At 35.6% G+C, this 24,037-nt stretch overlaps 1 protein-coding gene across 9 annotated transcripts in view; it reads right to left on the bottom strand.

Moving 5' to 3' along the window:
• The window catches only part of LOC143914766 (uncharacterized), a 228,510-nt gene that overhangs the window by 2,860 nt on the left and 201,613 nt on the right, over positions 1-24,037 (bottom strand). For 3 of the 9 annotated variants that reach the window (XM_077435101.1, XM_077435100.1, XM_077435099.1), the window contains 8 exons: positions 14,273-14,488; positions 3,713-4,810; positions 3,323-3,453; positions 1,765-2,241; positions 1,492-1,682; positions 1,146-1,414; positions 792-938; positions 303-353 (listed from right to left, as the gene is read on the bottom strand). In XM_077435101.1, the coding sequence (XP_077291227.1) occupies positions 303-353; positions 792-938; positions 1,146-1,414; positions 1,492-1,682; positions 1,765-2,241; positions 3,323-3,453; positions 3,713-4,810; positions 14,273-14,278 (2,370 nt within the window). In that variant the 5' untranslated portion in view covers positions 14,279-14,488. Of the gene's footprint in view, positions 1-302; positions 357-791; positions 963-1,145; positions 1,415-1,491; positions 1,683-1,764; positions 2,242-3,322; positions 3,454-3,712; positions 4,811-14,272; positions 14,489-24,037 lie in introns of all 9 variants that reach the window. The other 6 variants (XM_077435103.1, XM_077435104.1, XM_077435095.1 and 3 more) reach the window with 5 other exon arrangements.

Below are 24,037 nucleotides of genomic sequence, written 5' to 3' on the forward strand. Positions count from 1 at the left end.
TAGTCAACTATTATAAACAATGGGAAATTGATTTCATTACAAATAAAATTATAAGCATTCGAATGATACAAAAAAGAAAAAAAGTATTAATGACAAAACAAAAATTACCACATGTATTAATAAAAAAATTATTGTCTACCAGTGGTTCATCAACATTGGTCACTGTCTTATGTACAGAACCATAAATGAATGCAATACACGATTCGAAGTTTTTTTTTTTAAATAAGTAAAATATATACACACAATATAAAGATTTAAGTGCAATAATAATTCAATATGCAATTGTGACCAATGTAACATACCACTTGAACAGGCCGGGGCATCTTGTTAGTAGGTTCCGGTTGAAGCATCGCCTGCTGTGAAGAACCACAAAAATAGTACCCCGGGGTTAAAAACAGAAAATCAAATAAAATAAGCCAAACATATTTCATTTAAGTACACACAAAATGTCTTTTTTTTTAGTTGAGAGAATCAATGCAGAGAAATTAATTAAAGTATTGAATCAATTCCTCAATTTGGAACTTAATATGCAGTAGCCAAATTGAAAAATCTCATCATCGGTTAAACAGTGTATTATGAAATGAAATAATTTTGCAAAAATTATTCAGTATGGAATATACGAATGAGTTACATGCAAATTTATAAGCAAAAATTATATACATATTTCATTATGTAATATTAAAAAAATGAAAAGATTTGAATTAAAAAAAATTAAATGAGGCAATTTTTATTAATGATTATATGGCAAAAGACAGTGTTTATAAGATTTAGATGAAAACTGAAAACATTACCTTGGGAGTGAATGTCGGAAGGGCACTGGGGGGTACAAACGGTGTCGGTCCACCGAGTCCCGGATGTAAAAGTCCAGGACTGTAGCCAGGATACGCCAAGCTGAGACCTTGCCGATAGATTGAATCCATCTTGGTGATGTCTTTAAACTGAGGATAAAAAAAAGAACACTCCTAAAAAATGGTTATAATAGGAAATTCCACATGTACTTAAAAAAATTCTCATAAGTTATTATAATTTTCATTTATTTTGTTACGACCCAGCTTATATTTTATATTCAGACTCGCTGAATCACATCCATGTTCAATGGGTCTAAATTTGTTTCAGCTGGGTCACATTTTACTACTTTTACTTACGAGAGGCGGAGGTGGCGGAGCAAACATCTGTTGATGGTGCGGATGTTGATGCTGATGCGGATGCGGATGAGGTGGCTGCGACGGATGCTGTGGCTGTAGTTGATGTTGATGTACGTGAGTGTGTTGATGCTGATGGTGATGCATTTCGGTTCGCAATGCAAAACCAGCAGGTGGTGGTGCTACGGCACTTGCCGCTGATACCGGAACACCACCTGATGATGCTAAAAATCTACTATCTAGCTCACGTCGGAGTAAATCAGCAGAAGGACCTGGAATTGAAATAATATATTAATACTGAGTATATTTAGAGCTACAGTATGTAAATGAAATATGAAAAATATATTACTTGATTGAAAAAGTGACTCTGCTGAGAATGGATGAGGATTCGATAGCGGAGCTGCTGCAGGCGGAGCAGCTGGAGGAGGATGAGGTGCAGCAAACAGTGACGGGGCACTTGTAGGTGCAACGAATGGACCTGAAGATCCACTTCTCGGACCAACAGCTGATGATACAGGTGGAGCTCCTATGCTTGAAGGGCTGAAATCAGACAGATTCGATTGAAATAACTATTCTTCAGATCATATTAAAGGGAATTGCATTGTTTTTTGAATGAAATTACCTCACACTCCATTGATGTGGTGGAGCTTTTGGTACTGGCGCCGGTGCAGAGACCATAGACGTCGAAGTGGGAACATGACTCGGTGGTATACTCTGAGATAAACTGGTTGAAATACTCGGTGGTATACTGGGCGGTATACTTGGCGGTATGCTAGGGGGAATACTTGGAGGTATACTGGGAGGTATGCTTGGAGGTCTACTTGATATACTTGGTGCTATACTCGGAGGTATACTAGGCGCCAAATTCGGTGCCAAAGGTGCTAGACTAGGTGCTAAATTTGGAGCTAAACTAGGCGCCATATTTGGTGTTAAATTAGATCCTATACTAGGTGCCAAGCTCGATGTTAGGTTTGTCGCTAAACTTGGCGGAAGCGGCGTCGACGTTGACAAGGGAATAGTTGAAGGAAGTACTGGAGACGGTCCAGTTCCAGATACGGGCGTGCTGACGCTTGCTCTGGACATGCTGCTGACGTTGCTCCTGAAAATGAAAAAAATTCAATTGATTACTAAAATTAGAAAGGTTGAGTCAATGTTAATTTGCAACAAAGCTTTAATATCATTGAAGTATAGACTCTATCATTATATTGAACCTTGACATGTCAGTTTCTATCTTTCCTCGGACGCTCAATTGAAATTAATTATAGCAAGCGGTGCATTTGATGATTTGTTTTTAACAAAAAAGAAAAACTGTGACCTCACAAGTGAGCTTATATAATGATGATGAATTAACTGCATTGAAAACTATGAACTTAATGATATAAATTGCGTCCTTGAGGCTATAATGTTTTTATTATGAATGATTGTGTGGTTTTTGAATTAAGTTGCTTTGTTGCAATAATTGAGATAATAACTTTTATTATTTAACTATCTTGTTTACATTATGAATACATGCATTGTTTAATCTTTAAACTTGTTTAGAATAATAAATGTTGGTGTGTATTTTACAATACTTAGCCAGCAGTATGGCTCAGCGGTAACACAGGCAGTCATTCAGAATAGGTAACTGTGTTTGTTACATGTTTTCCTTTTGCCTCGTCGTTATTTGTTTATATAGACATTATTAAAATTCTCTCATTTATATCTGATCTACATACATACATATATTAGCCTGTAGTGTGGCTCAATGGTAGCGCGTATGTTTAGCACCATAAAGTGATTATTGGATTCGATCCCGCTATACTGCTGGTTAGACTTGGATGCAAATTTTATACTCCAGGTCGATCGTTTCTTATCAGAGTTTGCCAATTTTATCTGATCATTGTTGAAACGGCTCCACAAAATTAGCAAAAAAATCATCCTATCTGCTGTCACAAATCTTCTGTATTTAATGTATGTACAATTTGTAAAAATTATGAACAAATCTAAAATCCATAGATGTCTCAATGGCTTAAGTAAGTAAGCTTAAGAACATGAAATTGCTAATTTCATGTTCTCCAGCTTTATACAGTGATTTATGTAATAAAAATGCTGCATTGTTTGTAATTAATTGTCTAGGAAGGCGCATTGGGGTCTTCCTGTCATATATATATGTAAAATAAAAATAAAAAAATAATAAATACCCATAACTGTCCCTTTCTCGTGTAGGACTGTGTCCTCTCGGAGAAGCCGTAGGAGCGGGAGGTCCTGTACTGGGAGTTTGCGCTCTTACAATTTTTGGAGCCACTAGCGGTGAGGATAAACTAGATCTCTGCTGTAATTACAAAATAAAACAAATGATTAGATATATATGTTAAAATTTAGCTTAGTGTGGTTTTTATAACTGTTCAAATTTATTTAGAAGTTATATAAATACTTGAAACCATTGGTTTCAAGAGCTTTTAGTTGGTAGTAACAAGCTCTGTCATAGCTTTTGGGATTTGATAATTACATATACCTATTTGGTAGCAATTCAATTTACTTTATTATCTTTTTCAATTACTAGATAAGTATGATATGTTACTAATACTTACATTTGTATCTGTATTCCTAGGTGAAGCTGCACTGGGCGATGCGGCAGCAGGAACATAAGGCGAATGGTGCATGACAGGCGCGTACGGAGCGTACAGCGACGGATATCCAGGTGGATAGGCAGCCGGTGGCGCAGGAGCATGTGGGGGCGCATGAGGGGGCGCAGCGCCCACTGCAGGGCTCCCAACACGTCCACTTTCCGCTGGCACTGACAAGCTGGCGACACCCGGCGCCTGGTTCGACGTCGGCGGATGCACCGAGTACTGGTTGTGACTCGACGGATGCTGGCTGTGATTCGTCTGATGTTGACTGTGATTTGGTAAACTTTGGGAGTGCGGATTGTGGTTCGTTAGATTCGTCGGATGCTGGCTTAAACTCGGCGGATGCTGGTTGTGATTCGGTATACTGGATGGGTGCTGGCCGTGGGGTTGAACATTTGAATGCTGGCCATGATTTTGCAGCGAGTGTGGATGCTGTCCATGGTTCGAGTGCTGGCCGTGGTTGGATAGGCTGGGATGAGGGGGATGGTTCGTCAGAATTGACGGGTGTTGGGAATGTGGAGGTAACGCTTGAGGATGCGTCGTGTGATTCGTGAGGGGGGATTGGTGTGGGTTGTGGTTGGGTATACTGGGTGGATGGGGGTTGTGGTTCTGCGACGACAGCGGGTGTGGATTGTGGTTCTGTTGATTGTGGTTCGTCGTCGGGGTTAGGTGATGGGGTAGGGGGTGGTGGTGTGGATGATGGGAAGGATGCACCGGAGGCTGTTTGTGCAGGCCGGGGTGCGGGTGATGGGGGCGGTAGTCGTGCGGGGGTGGAAGATGATGGGGATGAGGATGAGGATATCCAGCCGATAGTCCTGGATGATAGCCAGCGAGCGCAGGATGGCCCGCGGCCGGACTCGCCTCGACGGGGCTCGCCGTATTACTATTACTAACGTTATTACTACTTATTATTGGTTTACTAGTCTGTAAGGGTGATATTTTAGTCACAGGGGGAGTATTTTGAGTCTTTGCTGTTGCCGGCCTAGGCTGCGGCAAGTGGTTGTGAGGCACGTGGTTTGAAAGCGGTGTTATGTGTGTCGTTACTGGACCATTCGATATCTGAAAGCAATGAAAATAAAATATATTAGAACACACAACGTATTTTGGATTAAGCTCATAGATCAAGCGCCCCCTCTAGTACAGTGCCTAAAGCTATTCAAGCGCATAAGCACAAGGCTTAAGATAGCTTTACTAGGAACGTCTGCTATATTCTCACCCCTCCTATATAAGGAAAGGTCTTGAAATACGATCATACAATAACCGGAACGGTAATTGTATATATGTATACTGACTCGATAAATGGTAGCAAAAATAACCTTTTCAGGTTGAGTAAGCACACAATAAGTAATGCTATACCTATTTATAAAATTGGTGCAATTCGGCAAGAAGAAACTCATGGCAAGTTCTTAGAGGTTTGTATTTTGAAAAGCAAGCGATAAAAGTCTGTATGTATTGGCACAGCATATACCGACAACTGCACGTAGAGAGCAGTGCGAAAAATATTCCTTAGTACATTCTATATGGACACATTCATATGTTCCGTAATATCTACGTGGCGTGGACGTAACACTATTAACCGACACGATCTATTTACATAACGACAGCTGTAGATGTCACCGTAACGTATCAAGCCGCCTTGGAAAATATTCACTTATGACGTCATAGTAGTGAGTGCACACTTACTAACGAAAGCGTAAGTGTGCACTCTGTGATCTATATAAGCCGATTTTGCCGTGTATTTGGCCAGAACTTGTCTGAATGTGCCGAAACGTGCGCTGCTGTATAGTATGAATACAAGTATTTTCCGTGCACTGCTGTATCGGTATGGATAATTTGAATAGACCTTAAATGAACAAACGACTAAGATCGACCCGTGGAGGAATTCCGCAGTGAAGTCACCGTTGGGGGTCGACCGGGTGTGCAGAGAATGCTATGTATACATGCAAATAACGTCTTACCGATATCAACTTTATCATAAAATATCATCTAAAGATCATTGTATGTGTTTCGCCTAATTCGCTGTCATGTCACGTTGTGTCATGTTGCATTGCGCCATTTCGTACGCAGTTTAAAAGTCTACAGCTATTTTCAAATCCGTCTACTCTAGAAGGCAATGGAAATATACGTTAAGTAGATTAAAACACTACTCTAATGACATATATACGTGTAATAAAAAGAGTATTCGACATGTCGAAGCCGTTCAAAATCGATTATGCAATTAAAAACAAGTACAAAGTGGTATAATTAAACATAAGTGTGTAATTGACATGCAATATAAACGTTTATCCATGCTATGATTATTATAAATATATAATTTATTATTATATTGAAATAAAAATAATTTTATTGCAGTCAATTGGCACCTATTACTATCCACCTATAATGATACAATTCGAGTCGCCTACGCGCCCATGTAACGTTTAGTTTCACACACTTATTCCCGTTAAAATATGCGTCGAAAATGTGTTTAGAATTTTCCGGAAAACGCGCTCGGCGGCGGAAAAATAACCGAGTGGGCACCAAAAAAAAAAAAAAAAAAAACATTAATGAAACGGAAAAGAAACATGAAAGAGCGAGCGCGCCCAGCTCGGCTCGGCTCTGGCTTGATTTATCGCGGCTTCCAAGTTGTTCTGTATTTACAAATGTATTAAATTTATCGCGGGCAATAAATTTGCGCCGGCTGAAACGAATTTTATTGCCGCTCTTCCGTGCCGAGCGGCCATTTCTCCCTCTTCGCGTACGTTCTTTCCCCCTGTCACCCGGAAAATTCGCAGAAAAAAAAAGAAAAACTCTGCTAATCGACTCGTTGATTTTTAATTTGTCGCTTTCCGATTCCATTTCGGCGAAATCGGTCGGTCGGTTTGTTGATTTGTGCGGTTTTGCAAAACTCTATTTCTCTCTCTCTCGTGTTATATTTATATTGTACATTACACATAGCCGGTACAACACTCGTAAAGTTGGCTTTACGCGCGTGCAAGCCGCGGTTATGTGCCGTTTTACATGCCAACATTATGATTTGCTATAAAAGTCTTATGGCGACGTTAACACCGTTAACGTTACAGCTCCGTTTTATAGCTTTCCCTTGGTCTATTTTCACAACAAAAAAGAAAGAATGAAAAAAAAAAAAACAACAACAGAACGATCTCTTTCATGCACTTTCAGTCTTATCTCTCGGTATACAGTAGATTGTAGAATACCGATTATAACCAAACGAATACCGGAGTACACGTAAAAATAGCGGATTCTATTATATAAAGGTCAAAAATATCTTTAGTACATTTTCCATGGCATCGCATCGCAACATACAGCTTCATAAAATATAGTAGCGTTTAAATTTATCTATTGCGATTTTGTCAGAGAGACTGAATAATATATTGTAACATAGAGTTTGGGTAATTGGTGCTCGTGGACCGTTTGTTTACCATCGCTAATCGCCTGATCTCGCATTCGCGCCAAAAAGGCCATATATAATAACCAATAAGGTCTCGCGACTCATCAACCAATGATCTCTCTTGTGCTCGAGTATAAATATTGAGCGGTGTTGGACCGTGATTCATTTGGAGCTGGATTGTCGTCGGAACAACACTAAACTACCTCTACCACTACTACTGAAACCCTTCTACACGTCTACACGCTACAATATAATATATATAAAAGCTTTTAAATAAAAACGGAAGGGATGTATGTATGTATGTTTTAAGAATGTAGGAAATCGCGCAATGAATGGAAAGACAAGAACACACGGAAGGCACATACATGCTCATTTGTACGTGGACGGCCAGGCGAGTGATGAGATTGCTTAAGAATGCAAGAAATCACTGACGAAGACACATGCTCATGCTCATTTGTGAGCTGATTGATGGTCGGGCGAGCGTGAAGGGAGAATGCGAGGGTGTGAGTTAGGGGACGATGCAAATTGACCGCAAGGGAATTGCATGTTGAAACCGTTAGCGACTACATTAGGAAAAAATAATAATATAAAAAAAAGAAAATAAATGGTGTAATATTTTGAAAAGTTACTAATGTGATTTAATAAAATATTAATCTTGCTTTAAAGGTCCATGAAGTCGAGCCATAAAGCCTTCAATATAAGGCCCCCCTCAATGAATACAATCCGAGAGGCTATTTCGTCGGAGAACGTGACTATGAAAACAGGAACAAAAATGCTTTAGGGCGAAATAACACAGGGAAGAACGGCACGTCGTGTGCTTGGCTCCCCGCTGTGGGGGTCTCTTACATTTCTTCAAATATGGGATACACCGTTATCGATCACTGTCAAGCAAGGATAAATACAAGGATACAATTTTAACGAAAACACTACAGGGGGATGATTTTGGGACAAGGCATTCCAGATTTTTTTCGCATGTTTAAAACTATCATGTACCACGTTCATCGCTGTGTGTTTTCGCTCTTAACCGCTTCGTCGCCATGCGCCCACCAGTGGGCGCTTGAGCTAGGTTCGAAATAATAACGCGCTCGCCCGTGAGCACATAGTCACTACACCTTAAATGAAGCTAAATTAATATCGGTTTCTTTATGACTTTTATGAATAGTTTTTAAAACTATTAAAGTTGAAAAAATCTGTAGTTTTCGTAATTAATAACACATTTAAGTAAGTAACTAAATAAAAATCAGGACATGAAGAGTTTATTTTCATATAGTTCATTCAAAAACGATCATCTGGAGAGTCAATGTTTATATAAGCGATTTTATCTCCTATTAATTATTCGGACGATTTCAATCCCCTTTTTAGTCTGGATAATCGAGGTATATGAAAATTGTATACAATTAATTCCGTCAATTTAAATTTTATGTTGGAAATATTAAATAACTCAAATCGAGCGTTCGTACGTAACCTTTCTTTTACTAACGATGATAAAAGTCTCCCGCGGGTGTAGTTTAAAAAGGTTTGCGTGCTAACCCGTGTAAATATGACAGGGCCGAAATGATGATTAAACATGTTTATTTCGTATGTGTGTGGACCCACTTTAGTAGCCGTGTTTATTTGTTTAATTTATTATGAAAGCTACAACTTACCTTCAGCGTTTTGCATATGTATACATATAATAGGTGTGTAACCTTATGACAGCTATTGTAAAGCTTGTGGGTGTACATATTTTAGATGGTAACTATAAATTTCGTTTTATGGAATATAGGAAAGTTGTATGACATTTTGATGCGAATTACAAAATCACGATGGGAATTTGGAGTCGAATGTTGAAGCAAATGTAATGTCCTTATATGATAATATTGCTTATAACGATGCAATAAAAATTTGAGTCAGTTTTATGACAAATTCAAAGGAATTTTATTCACATCCGTAAAACTGAAATTATTGTTCATACATATGTAGGTTTGGATATTTTTATTTCATAGAACATGAACAGCCTTTACAGATCGCTCCAAAGCAACGAGTGCACTTATACAGATACAATACAATCTATATATATACGTATGTACGTAAGCATTTTATACAATGTGAATTCATACAAACATCCACAGTGACATTTATGCCGAATAACTTGAGATTAGCAATAGATATAGGAAGGAGAAGCCAATTATACAGGAACCATTTCAATGAAAATCAGACAAATTGGCAAACTCTGATGAAAAACGATCGACCTGCAGTCACAAACCAAGGTCTGGCCAGCAGAGGGACTCTAGTTGGACTCGAACCCGTGACTACTCTGCTCGAAAGCATAATATGCTAACCACTAGTCCACGCCGCTGGTTATATAGTATTTTATTAAAAACAAGGTTGTGTAGTATGAATAAGTACAACACTATACTTATCCCAAATAAAGCAAAAAAAAAAACTATAATTCAACTGGCACCTGCAGTTGCATAACTAAATAAATCTGAATAAATCATACACCTTTCAATATACATATAAGAGTAAGTATTAAAAAAAAATGGATAAAGTAAAATACTAATCATACACTTGTTGTGAGCGCAATTACTATTATATTTAATGTCTTATTGTATCAGTGTGCAGTTCGTTTAATATCCCTGCATACGTACATACAATATCCATTGTCTACAAATCAACACGTTTCCCAAGCTCATTAATTTTACATTAATTTCCAAGAGAAGAAATTTCATGCACTTTCGAATACGCATACATAATGTATATTTCGATCAAACATGTACATACAATATTTAAAAACGAGGCTAACGAACCGTATAAATTTACACAAAAACAATAAATTAATGAAAAAAAAGAGCAGTTGATACGAAAGATTATCGGGTACGATACACGATACGGCGATATTAATTCAAAAAAGAATAAATAATAATTATATTAATTACGACCGCAAATTGGCGGTTAAATATTTAAAATCAAACATTAAAAAAAATATTAATTTCTTTGAATATGGTAGCCCAAGCAAGACTAATAGCGCCATAAAACCGTAATGCATACACGATATAACATTACATTTTTACACGTGTACTTATACACACAAATGTATAATTTGTATGTATGTATGTACGTATATGAATATTATAATGAACAACTTTGTAGGCGGCTGTGAAATTATGCTATTATGCACGCTATCAATTCGAAGCCATTAAATTTTCATTCATCTACATAATAAACCGTAAAATTGCCGAGCGCACGTTGCAATATAATTTTAATTTAATAACCGACTATGAAAAAATTCGTCGAATCGAATAATAAACGATGAAAAAACATTAACGGCAATAAATCGCCAACAAAATGTTTAATTTGCACCACAAACATGACGAAATGCTGATTCGAATCAATCGAAAGGCACGAATTTCGTAAGCGGGGCGATAATCTACCCGATTTATCGATCGTATAAATCGTTACTTGTGATGTTTATATACATATATTTTTAGCTAGCGATATTACTGGGACAAATTGATAAATAAATTGCCAACAATTGGTCAAAGAAATCTTTCGTCAAATGCAATTTACTGTTTATAAAAAAAAAACGACATTCACAGTAAGCAACCTAAAACATCTAGTTTATTATTTAAAAAATATTTAGTAATTATTTTTTAATTTATATTGCTATCATGGTGTCATTACAGGTTCCTCTAAAGCAACTTATATGGTTAAGCTTCTACATTATATAAAAATAGTGGTGACAAATGGGCGGTAGGTAGCCAATTTGGTGAGGAACCGTTTCAACAATGAAATCAGATATATTGGCAAATTCTGGCCAGCAGCACTGCAGAAATACTCCGAATTAATATTTTCAATCAAGGTGAAGCCAGGGCTTGAACCTCAGACCCCACAGTGGTTAGCGTTAACGTAAATACCGAGATATGAGCAACACCAAAAATTCACGGTTTTTTTCTTACCGGAGCGGAGACTAATCAATCTAAACTAAGTGTCACCCACTAAATTCGAATATGACAATGATTTTTGTTCTTTTCTTCGAGAGTATGAAATATGTATAAGCGTCTTGAACACAAAATTTAGTATTGGTGTGCCAAAAGTGAGTATTGGAATAAAAAGTCAGATGTTTTTACTATTGATGATTTTTTATTGCTTTAAAATAATTATCTGTCGAATTTCAAAAGTCAAAAATATACTTTTTTCTTACACATTTTTTCTCGAGCTATCGTGCATTTATTGGACCAGTTCTGTATTTCACTACATCAAAAAGGGGCTGGTTTTCAATCTCATTTTTTTTTTAAATCTGAACGTACTAATTCGAGCGGTAAATGATTTATGTACACATTCACCCAAAAGTACGACACGGCACGCTAAGGTAGACTCCAGCTGTGATAGGGATGTCTTCACGACATTGTTAATTCGTACGATATTATTATTTCGACAAGTTTCTCCTATATTTCTTCAAATATGGGAATCGCTGTTATCGATCACGTTCAAAAATATGTCAATACAAGGACTAAATATCACCGAAAACACTATAGGGGGTGAGTTTTGGCTCGCAATGGTATAGATTAGACGTGCCAGCGTTTTTTTTGCATATGAATATCTATCTTAAAAAACGTGCCGCATGCCTCTCAATGTGTGTCATTACATTAAGTTTACAAAGTCAGCAATTCATTCGCATAATGTTTTTAAATTAAATTTTCTTAATCGAATGGTTATATTATGTGTATTTTCTCACAAGGACTTAATTCGGCAAACATCTAAAGACAAACCGAATACCACATATAAAATAATAATAGCATTAAATAATCATATAAATGAATCGGTAGGATAAAAAAACATCTTCGAAATTTAAATTTGAACTATTATATACATACATACATACTATATCGATGAAAATTCCAAATTGCCCAATAATATGCATACACATGTATAATAATAACATTGAATGGATTTAAAAAAATCCCCGTACGCCATTACGAATTTACGTAATGACAGTACGTTTTACAGTACGTTCACCGCTTTTTTGTACAAATTGCGGTTTTATACATCCATTTCGAATCAGGTTTTGCTGAATGTCATAAATAATTGGATAATTGTAACGATTTAATAACTCACCGCGGTCGAATGCGCATATATTGCAACGACATTACCTTTATGACCTTTCGCCTACTGACGAGTCGTTGGAAAACGAAAAGTAGCCATTAAATTATGTACATATGTATATGTACTGCATGCGAATTGCATATGGCGAGTGCAAAAAATAAAAATTGCCACATGAACGTATGATTAAGATTAAGTCGAACAATTTTAAGATTATAATTAAGGATAATAAAAAACGCATTACGAGTGTGTGCAAACAAAACGACTCGTAAGTACACGTTGCCAGTAACGTAGAGCAACATAAAAAATATCGTTATTATTCGTACGAAAAATACATAAAATTATCGTTAACTCGCGTTAAATGAATGTTATTAGGAAATAAATGGCGTTTCACAAACACTCGCTAATGGTCGAAAATCAAGTGAGCACTATACGCACTCGTCACTACTTGAAAATATGTCGAATTTTAATCTACAGCTCGATTGACAGGTGGTGTATAATTGCGTAATGATGGAATAGTGAGACACTAATGCGATGGCATTATTTGCAAATGTCCGTCTTTGGTTACTGCGAGAAATTTTAAAAATATATTTCTTAGAATGTTACTCGTTTATGTGACGATAAGATACGCCGAGGATGTAAATTTTAATATTATCACGCTAGTGAATTGTGGAAAAGATCAATACGATATAACTATAAGTGAATTAAAAATATATATGAGAGATAATGAGAGCCTATAATCCAAATTTTATAAGATATAGTGTGAAAAAGATAAAGTTATAGGCGTTTAACACATTCAGCCCGGCGCATGATTTCATACATTTGCCCATGTGGCAGCACTGTCACGCGTGACGGCATTTTATCACTTTATATAATGAGTTGTCCCTAAATCTTTAGAATTTTATAGGAATTTTAGTGTTGGGGTGCTCAATTAAGTGGAACCGTAAAATTATAGTCTGCTATAGCACTATCCGCGTGGCCACCGGTGGTACACGCCGGGTTGAACGTGTTAAACAAGTAAAATCTGACACAGCGAGAGGGTGCCAGAAAGGCAGATAAATACGGCAACTTACCATTAGAGGTCAAGATGGTCAAAATAGTAGCATTTTTTAAACTTGTCTATTACGATTATTTTTCACCGTCGTAGGTACTGGCGGATTTGATTTGAATATATATTGTTGACTAAACCGCGCAAAATGGCAAAGTTTCAAAACGATCGGAATAATGTAGGATATCAAATCCAAATGTCAGACGAACGAGCGAAGGCAAGCTTAGAAGAGGCTTGTAAAAAGTGGATGAACATATGAATATAAAATTCAATTAAATTAAATCGTTTTAATCGCCTTTTTAATACTAATTTTTATTTTTAATATTCAAATAGCCGATGATAATATAAAAAGAGCTATAAAAGGTATAGTTTTTATATACAATATAATTTATTTCTTCGTTAGTGTATTATTGAATAGTTAAAAAGATGTTTTATAGGTAATATAGAATCATTGGATATTCAGAACTTCGCTAATGGTCAATTTGAAGGAATTTTAGCCGTAAATGACTTCTTTATAACTACACTCGGGTACTTCATAATATTATAATAAAATACAACGAGCCGAGATCCATAAAAAAACTTGTTAACGTCGATTAAGAGCCATCGAAGCGAGGTCGTTGATAATAAATAATAATAAAAAAATACCATTTAGAAAACGATAACTAATCCAGTAATCAATAAAAACATCGAGGCGTTGATTGCAACAGTTTCCCGGATGATTGCACGCATTCCACTACCTGTTAGCATGCGTGCGAATCGCTTAGCGGCAATTTGTTGCCGTGCGAAATTTCTCGACGATCCGAACAAGAAATAATAAAAAAAATGTTTCGCACCACTGCGCTCAATTAGCGCACCGATTGTAAACAATTAAGTAAAAAGATCGGAGATTACGTTGTTTGTTGTATTGAAGCGAGCACGCACGCCAAGTCACACGGAACTTGTATGTAATTAGTAATTACCGTGTAATGAAAATGAAATTGTAGTCATTTTTGGTCATTACCTGCATGGAGGAGGTGGTGTATGGCGGGGGCGGCAATGCTGCTGGTGCTGGTGATGGTGCAGGTTGCGGAAGTGGCGCAGGTGCAGGGCTGGCACCTCCGCCCACTGGGCCCCCGGCTCCTGGTCCCGGAGCACCTCCTGATAGGGCGTTGGCCCCTCGGGGGAACTCGCCGCCCCCCGCGGGGGCGAAGACCACGGACGCCCCACCATCAGATCCCTGAAACAACAAGAAATAAAACGTTAATCAATGATAACTTTGAGAAGGCAAAGAAAAATCAATGGAGAGTAGATGCACTCAGACGCTATACATAGGAAAGGTAGAAGGATTAAGATTAATCAAATCATTGAAAGGATTGAGATTAGGCAATGATAACTTTGAGGAAGTACTGAGAAATCAAAGCAGAAGTAGAATGAATTTCATAAGAAGTACACAAGTAGCTCGGAATTGTGAAAAAGGAATATGATGAAGCAAATCAAAGTGAGGGAAAGGAATGATACCAAAGAGAAGACATGTACATATAAGAAAGCAAGGATATTTGAATAAATGCATAAAACATATGTAAGGCTATAAAAGAGTGAAGTAATTTAATGAAGTAAGATTTAAATAGGTACTAATAATATAAAGCCAGTTATATTAACTGTAGAAAGGAAGGCGAATTTATTTTATATACATAAATGTTACAGTGAAAGCATATTTCAAGTGAAAGTATATTTTCACTAATTAAAGCAGTGAAAATGTACCAAACAATGAATTTACAACGTTGAACTCTACAAATTTAACCCAAACAACCCAATCTTAAATGAATAGGGCCAACCCTTACTTAACCTAACCTATCCTAACCCTTAAATAGTACCAACCCTAACAATCTAATCTTAAATGACCCGGAAAATGTAACTGGTTAACTAAATGTAACTGAAACGTCAGTGAAAATATACTTTCAATTGAAATATAATTTCACTGTGACATACATACATATTTCATATTGAGATATTTTCTTTCCCAATTTGGACCAGAATCAATACACTTGGTAATCATTTTCTTTAAAGGCTATCAGGCTTCTCAATATGCTGTCTGAGCATCAGTTTCACTACCTCACACAACTTAGTAACCCAAAATCTTATATAAGTACGGCTCCTAGTTATAATAGTTATAATTTTTTCTTGTACTTTTTGATTGGTTGTGTTTTTATATAATAAATTGGCTAAAGAAGCATATTGGGTATATCTGATAGGTCTGTCTAGAATAGTTTTAATTTAAAATAAAATAAAATTTATATGACAGATTGAAAAGGTGTTCAAATGGTATATAAGATGTAGATGAAAGCAAGGACACTTGAATGAACCCTGAGCAGATGAAAGTAATGGATAAGAGATTTAACGAAATACATAGTTAAGTGGTATTCAAAAAATGGTAGGTTAAAATAAGGAGGATAGAAATTGTGTGAGATTGAAGAATGAACAAAGTACTTGAATGGTTTTAAAGATATATGTATGCAATAAATTACAGAAAGGAAAATGAGACATTGAAAATATGAAATAGGGAAAATGATATTAGCATTACCGAAGGCTCAAATGATACCAAAAAAAAAGAGACCAAGTTGAAGCAAGGAGTGGTGGACAGAGACAACTAAGAAAAACGATGATCAAAGATTGTATGGCAATTAATGACGGCACTTTGACATATAAAGCTTCGGTGTTTATCAATTAGAAGAATATCCAAAAACGTACATCAATTAGTGTGTATAACTGTATTAACAAATGATGATGGTTGAGCAAAAACATCCAACACGTTATTGACATGTTGAATTTTATTTGCTTTTGTACGTCCGCCTTTCAGACGCTATTCAAAGAATTCAATCGATTGATGGCAAGGTTAAAATGATGATGAATTCTCAATGATCAATTGATTCGAACGACCGTTCGAATTCACGCATCAAGTCCAAAGTTAGCCACTTCAAAGATTTGTCCATATCAAAATATAATACATACATACATAGTACCACGTCACATGCAAATTACCACGATTTATCATCAGGCTTGACTTGACATCTACATCTGATAACATTCAAAATTCGAAAGTTTGCAATCCAATTAATTGAAATGTATGCCTTATAGCAGTTACTAAAACTATTAGACTGGACCCAATTATTCCTACTCTAATAAATTTCAGTTATTTAACAACACATTCGTGTCCGTCGATGGAAATGAGCCATTAGTATATACGAATCGACAGCAATTGAGCACAATAGCTCGTTTTTAAATTATTAAAAACGTATTTTGCACTTTGGAATACATATATTATTAACGTAAATAGAAACCTAGCACGAATGTGCAGAAACAACGCCACAATATGTAAATCCTCCTAGCAAAGCGCAGAAATAAATTTAATGAATAATTAAGAAGTACAAATAAAGCACAATATTTGTTGACTTTATTCCAGTTTATAACAAAAAAAAGCAAGGGGAAAAAAACGTCTTTGAATGTTTTACCGAAGAATAATGCTTTGTAACTTTTGACATTTCGCAAAAACTGGGGGAAACAAAAATAATAAAAAAAATTCAACACCACAAATTCGACTGAGAAGAGAAAAGAGAAGAATCCGCAAAAACCCGATACGGCAAATGGAAGAATTATACACACAATTGCAAAAGGGTAATTACATGTCTATTTATACATAAATTATAATGAGAACTCGTTTCTAAATCAAACAACAAAATCATACAAATTAATTAAGGCATACATACATATGTATGTACATCGGCACGAAAGTGTGTTAATATAATGTTGAACGAATCATTACACGAATAACATAATTATCACATCGCTATCGCAATTATATTAACAATTATAATGTCTCAACTGGATGCATAATGAATCACGATTAGCATTAATTTGCGGCTGATGCAACCCGTCAGGTGATTAAATTCTCCATTTATAAAACGGACAGACGGTTTTCTCTCGGTACGGTTTTTATTGATATTTATACGTCGGCGAACGAAATTAAAAACCTCTTACGTGCCCGTACCGGTCAAAAAAATGGCGAACGTGTTATAAACCATACTTTTTTTTCGTATTCTCTATCAATGGCCGCTTTTTATACGTGTCGATATAATAATATATTCGGATAGCGTGACTACCGCTCAAAAGGTTCTTGAAGCCTCTTACGAGTTTGATATCTCGTCTGTTATGCAAACAACGCGTGTTACATACAACCAATGTTTTTATTATAAAACATTTTATTATTTATTAGTATTATGCATGTTTTGTTTTCGAGTCGTAAATCCATTCATTCCTGATTGTAAATAAATATATATAATGTATGAATACATGGGAGAATGTTGTAATGTGTATAATCTTTTAGCGTGTCACGGTCGTTGCAATTCAATCGATGCTTTATTGTGTGATTATCTTGTGCGTAAGCGATCATCAAACTTTTTTTGTCGAGGCGTAGTTGTAATTAGGTGGACGTGTTCAGCATTAAATTTGCAGTTAGCATGTCGATGCGAATTAAAATGCAATTTTAATTGGTATTGTTACTATTGGATAAGTCGTAATGAATAGTATAATAAATCATTTTTATTTTGCAATTGATCAGTGAAAGACAATCGTCAATAGTACGCAGGCCGTATTTGAAAGGGCGAAAAGGAGAAGGAATTGAGTTTAAGATGAATAGTCGAGAAAATGATAGGAAATGTGTACTAAAAATGGAAAAAGAGCTATTAGATCTCATCTTACATTGTAATGAATATTATAAAAAATCATATTTGTATTGAAAATGATCAATGAAAGACCGTCAATACTATGTAGGTAGTATTTCAAATGGCAAGAAGGAAAAGAGACGAAGAAGAGAAAGAACGGAGATTTAGATGAAAAATAAAGGAAATGTGTACATAAGAGACAAGAAGAGCTATATAATTATTTTAGTAAATCGTATTTACATTGAAAATGATCGGTTAAAGACACTCGCCAATAGTATGTAGGCCTTATTTGAAAAGGATAAGAGACGAAGAGGAGAAGAAATGGAAATTAAGATGAACAATACGAGAAAAACATAGGAAATATGTATATAAAAGGGTAGAGGAGCTATACGATCTAATCTCAATTTGTAATGAATATTATAATTATTTGAAAGGGCCAGAAGTAGAAGAGACGAAGAGGAAAATAAATGAAGATTAAGATGAAAAACATGGGAAAAAGATAGGAAATGTGTACATAAGAGGGAAGAAGAGCTGTTAGATCTTATCTAATATTGTAATAATTATTTTAATAAGTCATATTTATATTGAAAATGATCGGTGAAAGATATTCGCTGATAGTTTCCAGACCCTATTTGAAAAGGTGAGGAGAGGATAGATAAAATAAATGAAGGAATAGAGATTGATATGAGAAAGACGAGAAGACTGAATATATTATATGAGAGAAGATTAATTGGATAAGTAAGAATTACGGAGAGAATAGAAGAGGAGAAATCTTAATTTACCAAAATATAGCATCGAATAGCATAGGCTTAACGAAAAATTTCAAACCTAACCGAAGAAGTTGAAGAAGTTACCTAACCTAACCGAAGAAGTTGAGTGGACATCAAAGAGATGAATACTAGGATAAAAAGAGAAAAATAAAATGAAACGTACATGAGACGAAAAGTAAAAGGAGAAAAAGAGGACACAGAGAATAGAAGACAATACGGACAATATAAATAATTTACAATATTATAAAGCAATTCGAAGCAAAAATACGTTTTGAATAAGTACTGGCATAACTTTTCAGACTGAAAAAATATTATAATACGATAAAAAAACCATGTTGAAAAAAAAAACAATATACTGAAAAGTTGCGGCAACTTCCTTAGCGGGAGGAATCAAGATACAAAACCAAACGAAGTATATATGTACTTCAAAATAATATAGCAACATTGCATAAGGACATAAGCTACAGTAATTATCATACATAGCAGAGAGAGAGAGAGAGACAGAGGCAACGTATTCGATGAAATTAGCCCGATCGCCACGCGGATAAGGTTAATTAATGGGAAAATCTGTCAGCGTGCTCCGTATAATGGTTTGGAAGCTGCGTCGATTTGTCAGCGAAACGAACGTACGGTTTAATTTGCCATTGATTCGATAATGGCAAACGTTTATGGCGCAACTTTTGAAACGAGCGGGGTATTTTTTATTCACTGTGCGAACGAACACGCGCCGAGATTAAAAACCGCTGATAGCAATCTGGACACAATATATATATAATAATAAAACGCATACGAATCTGTCGCAGTGCTTTGTTGAGCAACGCAGAGATTTCTCTGTCCGGCGAAATAAATTAAACGAGCGTCAAAACGCCAGCCGTACCAGTGGCGGCGTGCGAACGGGAAAATTGAATGCTAATTAATTCAAATTAACTAACGTGAAATAAATTACGTACGAACAGGTTCTCTGAAACTGATTTTTATCGCTTTAATTATTTTCATTGCCGTCGGGCGTACTACGCAATCCGCTCCCGGACGAGACAACGATCGCAATAAAAACCATTGATGAAAACGAAATAATGCCAAAAACATAATAATTTTTCAAATCGACGAGAGTGTGTGTATTGCCATATCTGATTATAATAAAAGTGTGCTCGCGAAATAAATAATACACATTGTATTTCGCGTTTGCGTTATCTCTGCATTGTGTGTTGCGACTTCCGAACACAATGAAAATTTACAAGCGTTAAGTTGGAATTAAAAAAAAATTCAAACGTGTTAATTAACGACATCAAAAACGTTGTTGATACAGTGGAGCGTTATGATAATAAATTAGAATCAATCTGTATCGATCAGTGGTAAGAAACAGTTTTTGAAGTAGTGGACCATTTTGAAACCGGCATAGCATTAAAGTTGAAGTAAAAAAAAGCCTTCAAAAGGCTAAAAAATCTACACCAAATTTGGTGGACCTCTGTTGAATTCTGTAGATTAACAGAAATATGTGCAAAGAAATAAATATCGAAACCAAAGAATCATGAATACTGTATTCTCGGTATAATAGGAAGCGAAATACGTGGGGTGAAACTATGACAAGGGAGTGTGATATAATGGAGTGCATGAACAGATTGAAATGAAAATGGACGAGTTACGTGGCTAGAAGAACAAAAGTAGGGCTGGAAAGATACCCAAGAGATTGTAAAAGGGTAAAAGGAAGGCCGCAAGGAAGATGGGTGGATGATATTAGAACAATGTATGAGGTGAGTTGTGCAAAACAGATACGAATGAAAGCATGTTTAAAGGCCTTCATCCAGCAATGGATGGTGAATGGTTTATCTGATTTTCATTGGAACGGTTCCAAGAAATGGACAACCTAACTCATTTTCTCGCAAAATCTCGAGTTTTCAGCAATGTCAAATTTCGCTGAATTGTATAAAATGCTCCAAATTTAATTATTTGATCATATATGTCTGTTTGGATTTTAATTGATATTTATTTAATTTTATAATACTAATAATACTTGTATAAAATGTTTCGGGAAAGAAAGGCGCATTGAGGTTACCAGTATATGTAAATAAAATATAAGTAGAACAATCTATTGCACTTGAGGTAGTAAGTAAGCCTTTCAAAGATTCGATTAAATGGCTTTCAATTTATTACAGCCTAAATATTTTGTTTATAGTTAGTTTTATAGTTTTTTTACGTTATGACCCTTAAAATTGCATTTGACAAAATATTTTTTGATTTAACAAAGATTGTCCAAAATAGATGGATGCATCTATCTCGCGAAACTCACCAGATGCAATATAAATACCGTATATATTTTGTGCATACATATGTATACAATTGAAAAGCCAAAATAAGATTTGGCAATTGATGAAATTCAAAGTAAGTTTTTGTATAGAGAGCCACATGCGGCTCCGGAGCCGTAGGTTTTCGATCTCCACTACGGATCGATCGGTTGGTTTTGAATAAGGATTGGCTTGTCTGACGCAGAAACGTTTAATTATTTACAGCGTCGTAATTTATGTTCGCATTTAAAAGTATAATTATCGCCGTTTCATAAACACGAATGATAGGTGAGCAAATAAATGGCTAGGAGTGAGATTTTTTTTAAATTTTATATCGCGCTATAAATTTTAAGCTGTCCGCTATCCATAAATCATCGAGATCCGATTACGTTTATTAATGCAATCTGCTTCTAATTTTTTTTCGTTTTCGTATTTGTATGTGATTTTTTTCTAGCTCTCGGTTGTAAAGCCGATTGTGAAGATTTTTATCGGGATTTCATTCGTGTTTTGAAGCGTTCCCCTTCAAAAATAATGAGCTAGCGAATTAATAATTAACATGTAATATGCGATATCGAATTAATCTGTCGGTGGGCAAACTCGCCGTGTAAAGATGTCCGACGGGCAGGGTTACCGCATAAAATATTGCCTGAATATAAATTAAAATTATATTTTAATTGTGCAAATATGCTAAACACTATATTATAAATAGGATGAATACATAGACGTGAAACGATGGCTTTGATAAATTCAACTCAACCCTATAGAAGTAAGGATGATGGCTTCAAGGCGAAACTTTTTATATTAATTACAATTGTATAGGTAATATGAACTTTAAGCAGAAAATTTTGAACCGTTTTTATATAACTTCGTACAAAATTACTAGTTTTTTTTCAGTATTCGAATGGATTAATGGATAAAAAAAATCATCGATGTGTATAATATATTATACACATTGATGGCGAATGGCGAGCGTTTAATGAACGCTCGAATTTTTGTTATTAATACGTGCGCGTGCCTATAAATTACCTTACACTATATTTATATATAACATGTAACTTTATTTTAATTCGTGTATCAATTCGTTTCCGAAGCCACCCGTTGAAATCGACGGGGACAACACTAGTCCAGTATAATGATTGACCCAACACCATTTTTGCGAAAGCCTATACTTTCCATCTAACCTGGTACCAACTAATAGTTGGAGTGTATTTTCAGTAGTAATATATTTTGACCAGTTGGATTGTATATAAGACGACGAATGAATCAACTGACGTGGGTTAGACGGAATATATCACAACTGGAAGATATTATTCAAATGTAACATATAAAAAAAGGTTAAAATTTCAAGAATATATAAATACTGGTTTATATGTATATATATTGTATAAAAATATATATTACGGGTTAAAAGTTCGTGTGGTTTAATATGAAAAGAATTATTGTATTTAAAAGTACAATTATTTCAATGACACTAACATTTCCAAAGAGGAAAAATAGTCACAAATAATTAAGACACAAATCATAAAATTTGTATTATAAATCAATAACAATTTTCCTTGAATACTAATTTTCGAATTATCATACGTATGTATTCAAGTGAGGAAAATCCGCATGAGGTGGGCTGACAAATACGACATGACATGTCGCACACAATTACGAAAATAAATAAAATAAATTCTATGACGAACGTGAAGTGAGTCAGTCGGCCGCAACAGCTGAGAAAAATCGAGCATTAGCGCAAAAGCACATTTCGGTTTTGAAAAGGACGTGCTCAAAATGTTAAAAAAGACCATACGACAGGAGGCGTCGCCAACCCTATTCGCGTTTCAGCCTCGAAAAGAGCCAAAACGAGAAGAACAAAAAAAAAAAAACAACAGACAATCCGAACGTATTTTTGCATCACGATACGGCATGTACGTGACAGTTTTAATTAATATACGACAGGGTAAAATTCTCCCGCGTGAAATGACAAAAAAATATAACCCCCCCCCGTCATCATACTGAAAATATCCTCTTATACAATATGTATGTATGTATGTATAGATAGAGGTTGATCAAAGATCCCAGTTTCGGATGTATTATGTGTGTGTTTGTACGAGTAAACATTCACGCTCCGTCGCGTTCTCGGTGTGTCTGTCTGTCCGTCTGCCTTTCGGCTTAATCACAAAGTTCGTGTGTTCGTAAAAATGTAAAACGTGAGATTGTTTGGATAAGGAACGTGTGATGCGGCGCGAATCAATAATAAACTGCAATCGGACAGATCTCCGGATGTGTGTATACGACACGTTTGCAAACATTTTTTCCGTATCCATAGCCCCCCCCCCTCCCCTTTCGTCTCTACCCCGCTGTTTTGAGTAGGTTTACGGACTTTTTATCGTCGAACTGTTCGTTTTGTTTGACTTGAGCTTTGTTTGTAGTCCACAAAGATTATCTATGATGTATGTAAACGATCTTTTAGTTTTTGTTCTTTAAATACGATTTTCAAATGTAGACGTTTAAAATATTCACAATTGACAAATGAATATTTTCCATATACAAAATAGTCTTGATTGTATTATAAGATTGTGTATTATTATAATTTGGATTTTATCCATATCTGTTCCTTAGTGCCTTTGTCTTGGTATCTTCTAGGTTCAACTCCTTGGCAAAGAGAAGAGATTTATTTCTTGGGAAATATTTCGTTAAATTATTAAGAGAAGCGATTCACCATCTCGCTATCCTGGAGAAGCTTAAATTTTTGGCTCCGGAAAATTATAGGGTTTTGCGAAAGCATGATATCTTGTTGCCAATTAGGGCTAAAACAAACGTGCTCATGAAATCCGCCCTCTCGAGAGCTGTTGGACTCCTCAACTGGCACATTCCTTGGATCTCTTCAATGCCAGTTATGTTCAGTTGGTCGAACAAATCCTACATAGCACGATATAATTATTTTTATTATTTATTTGTTTTTCACTGTACATATTTCTTACTTGCTTTTAATTATTTTTATGCTTGTTTAATGTATAAAAACCACAAT

The sequence above is a fragment of the Arctopsyche grandis genome, chromosome 7, assembly GCF_051622035.1.
Source record: "Arctopsyche grandis isolate Sample6627 chromosome 7, ASM5162203v2, whole genome shotgun sequence".
Lineage (NCBI taxonomy): Eukaryota > Metazoa > Arthropoda > Insecta > Trichoptera > Hydropsychidae > Arctopsyche > Arctopsyche grandis.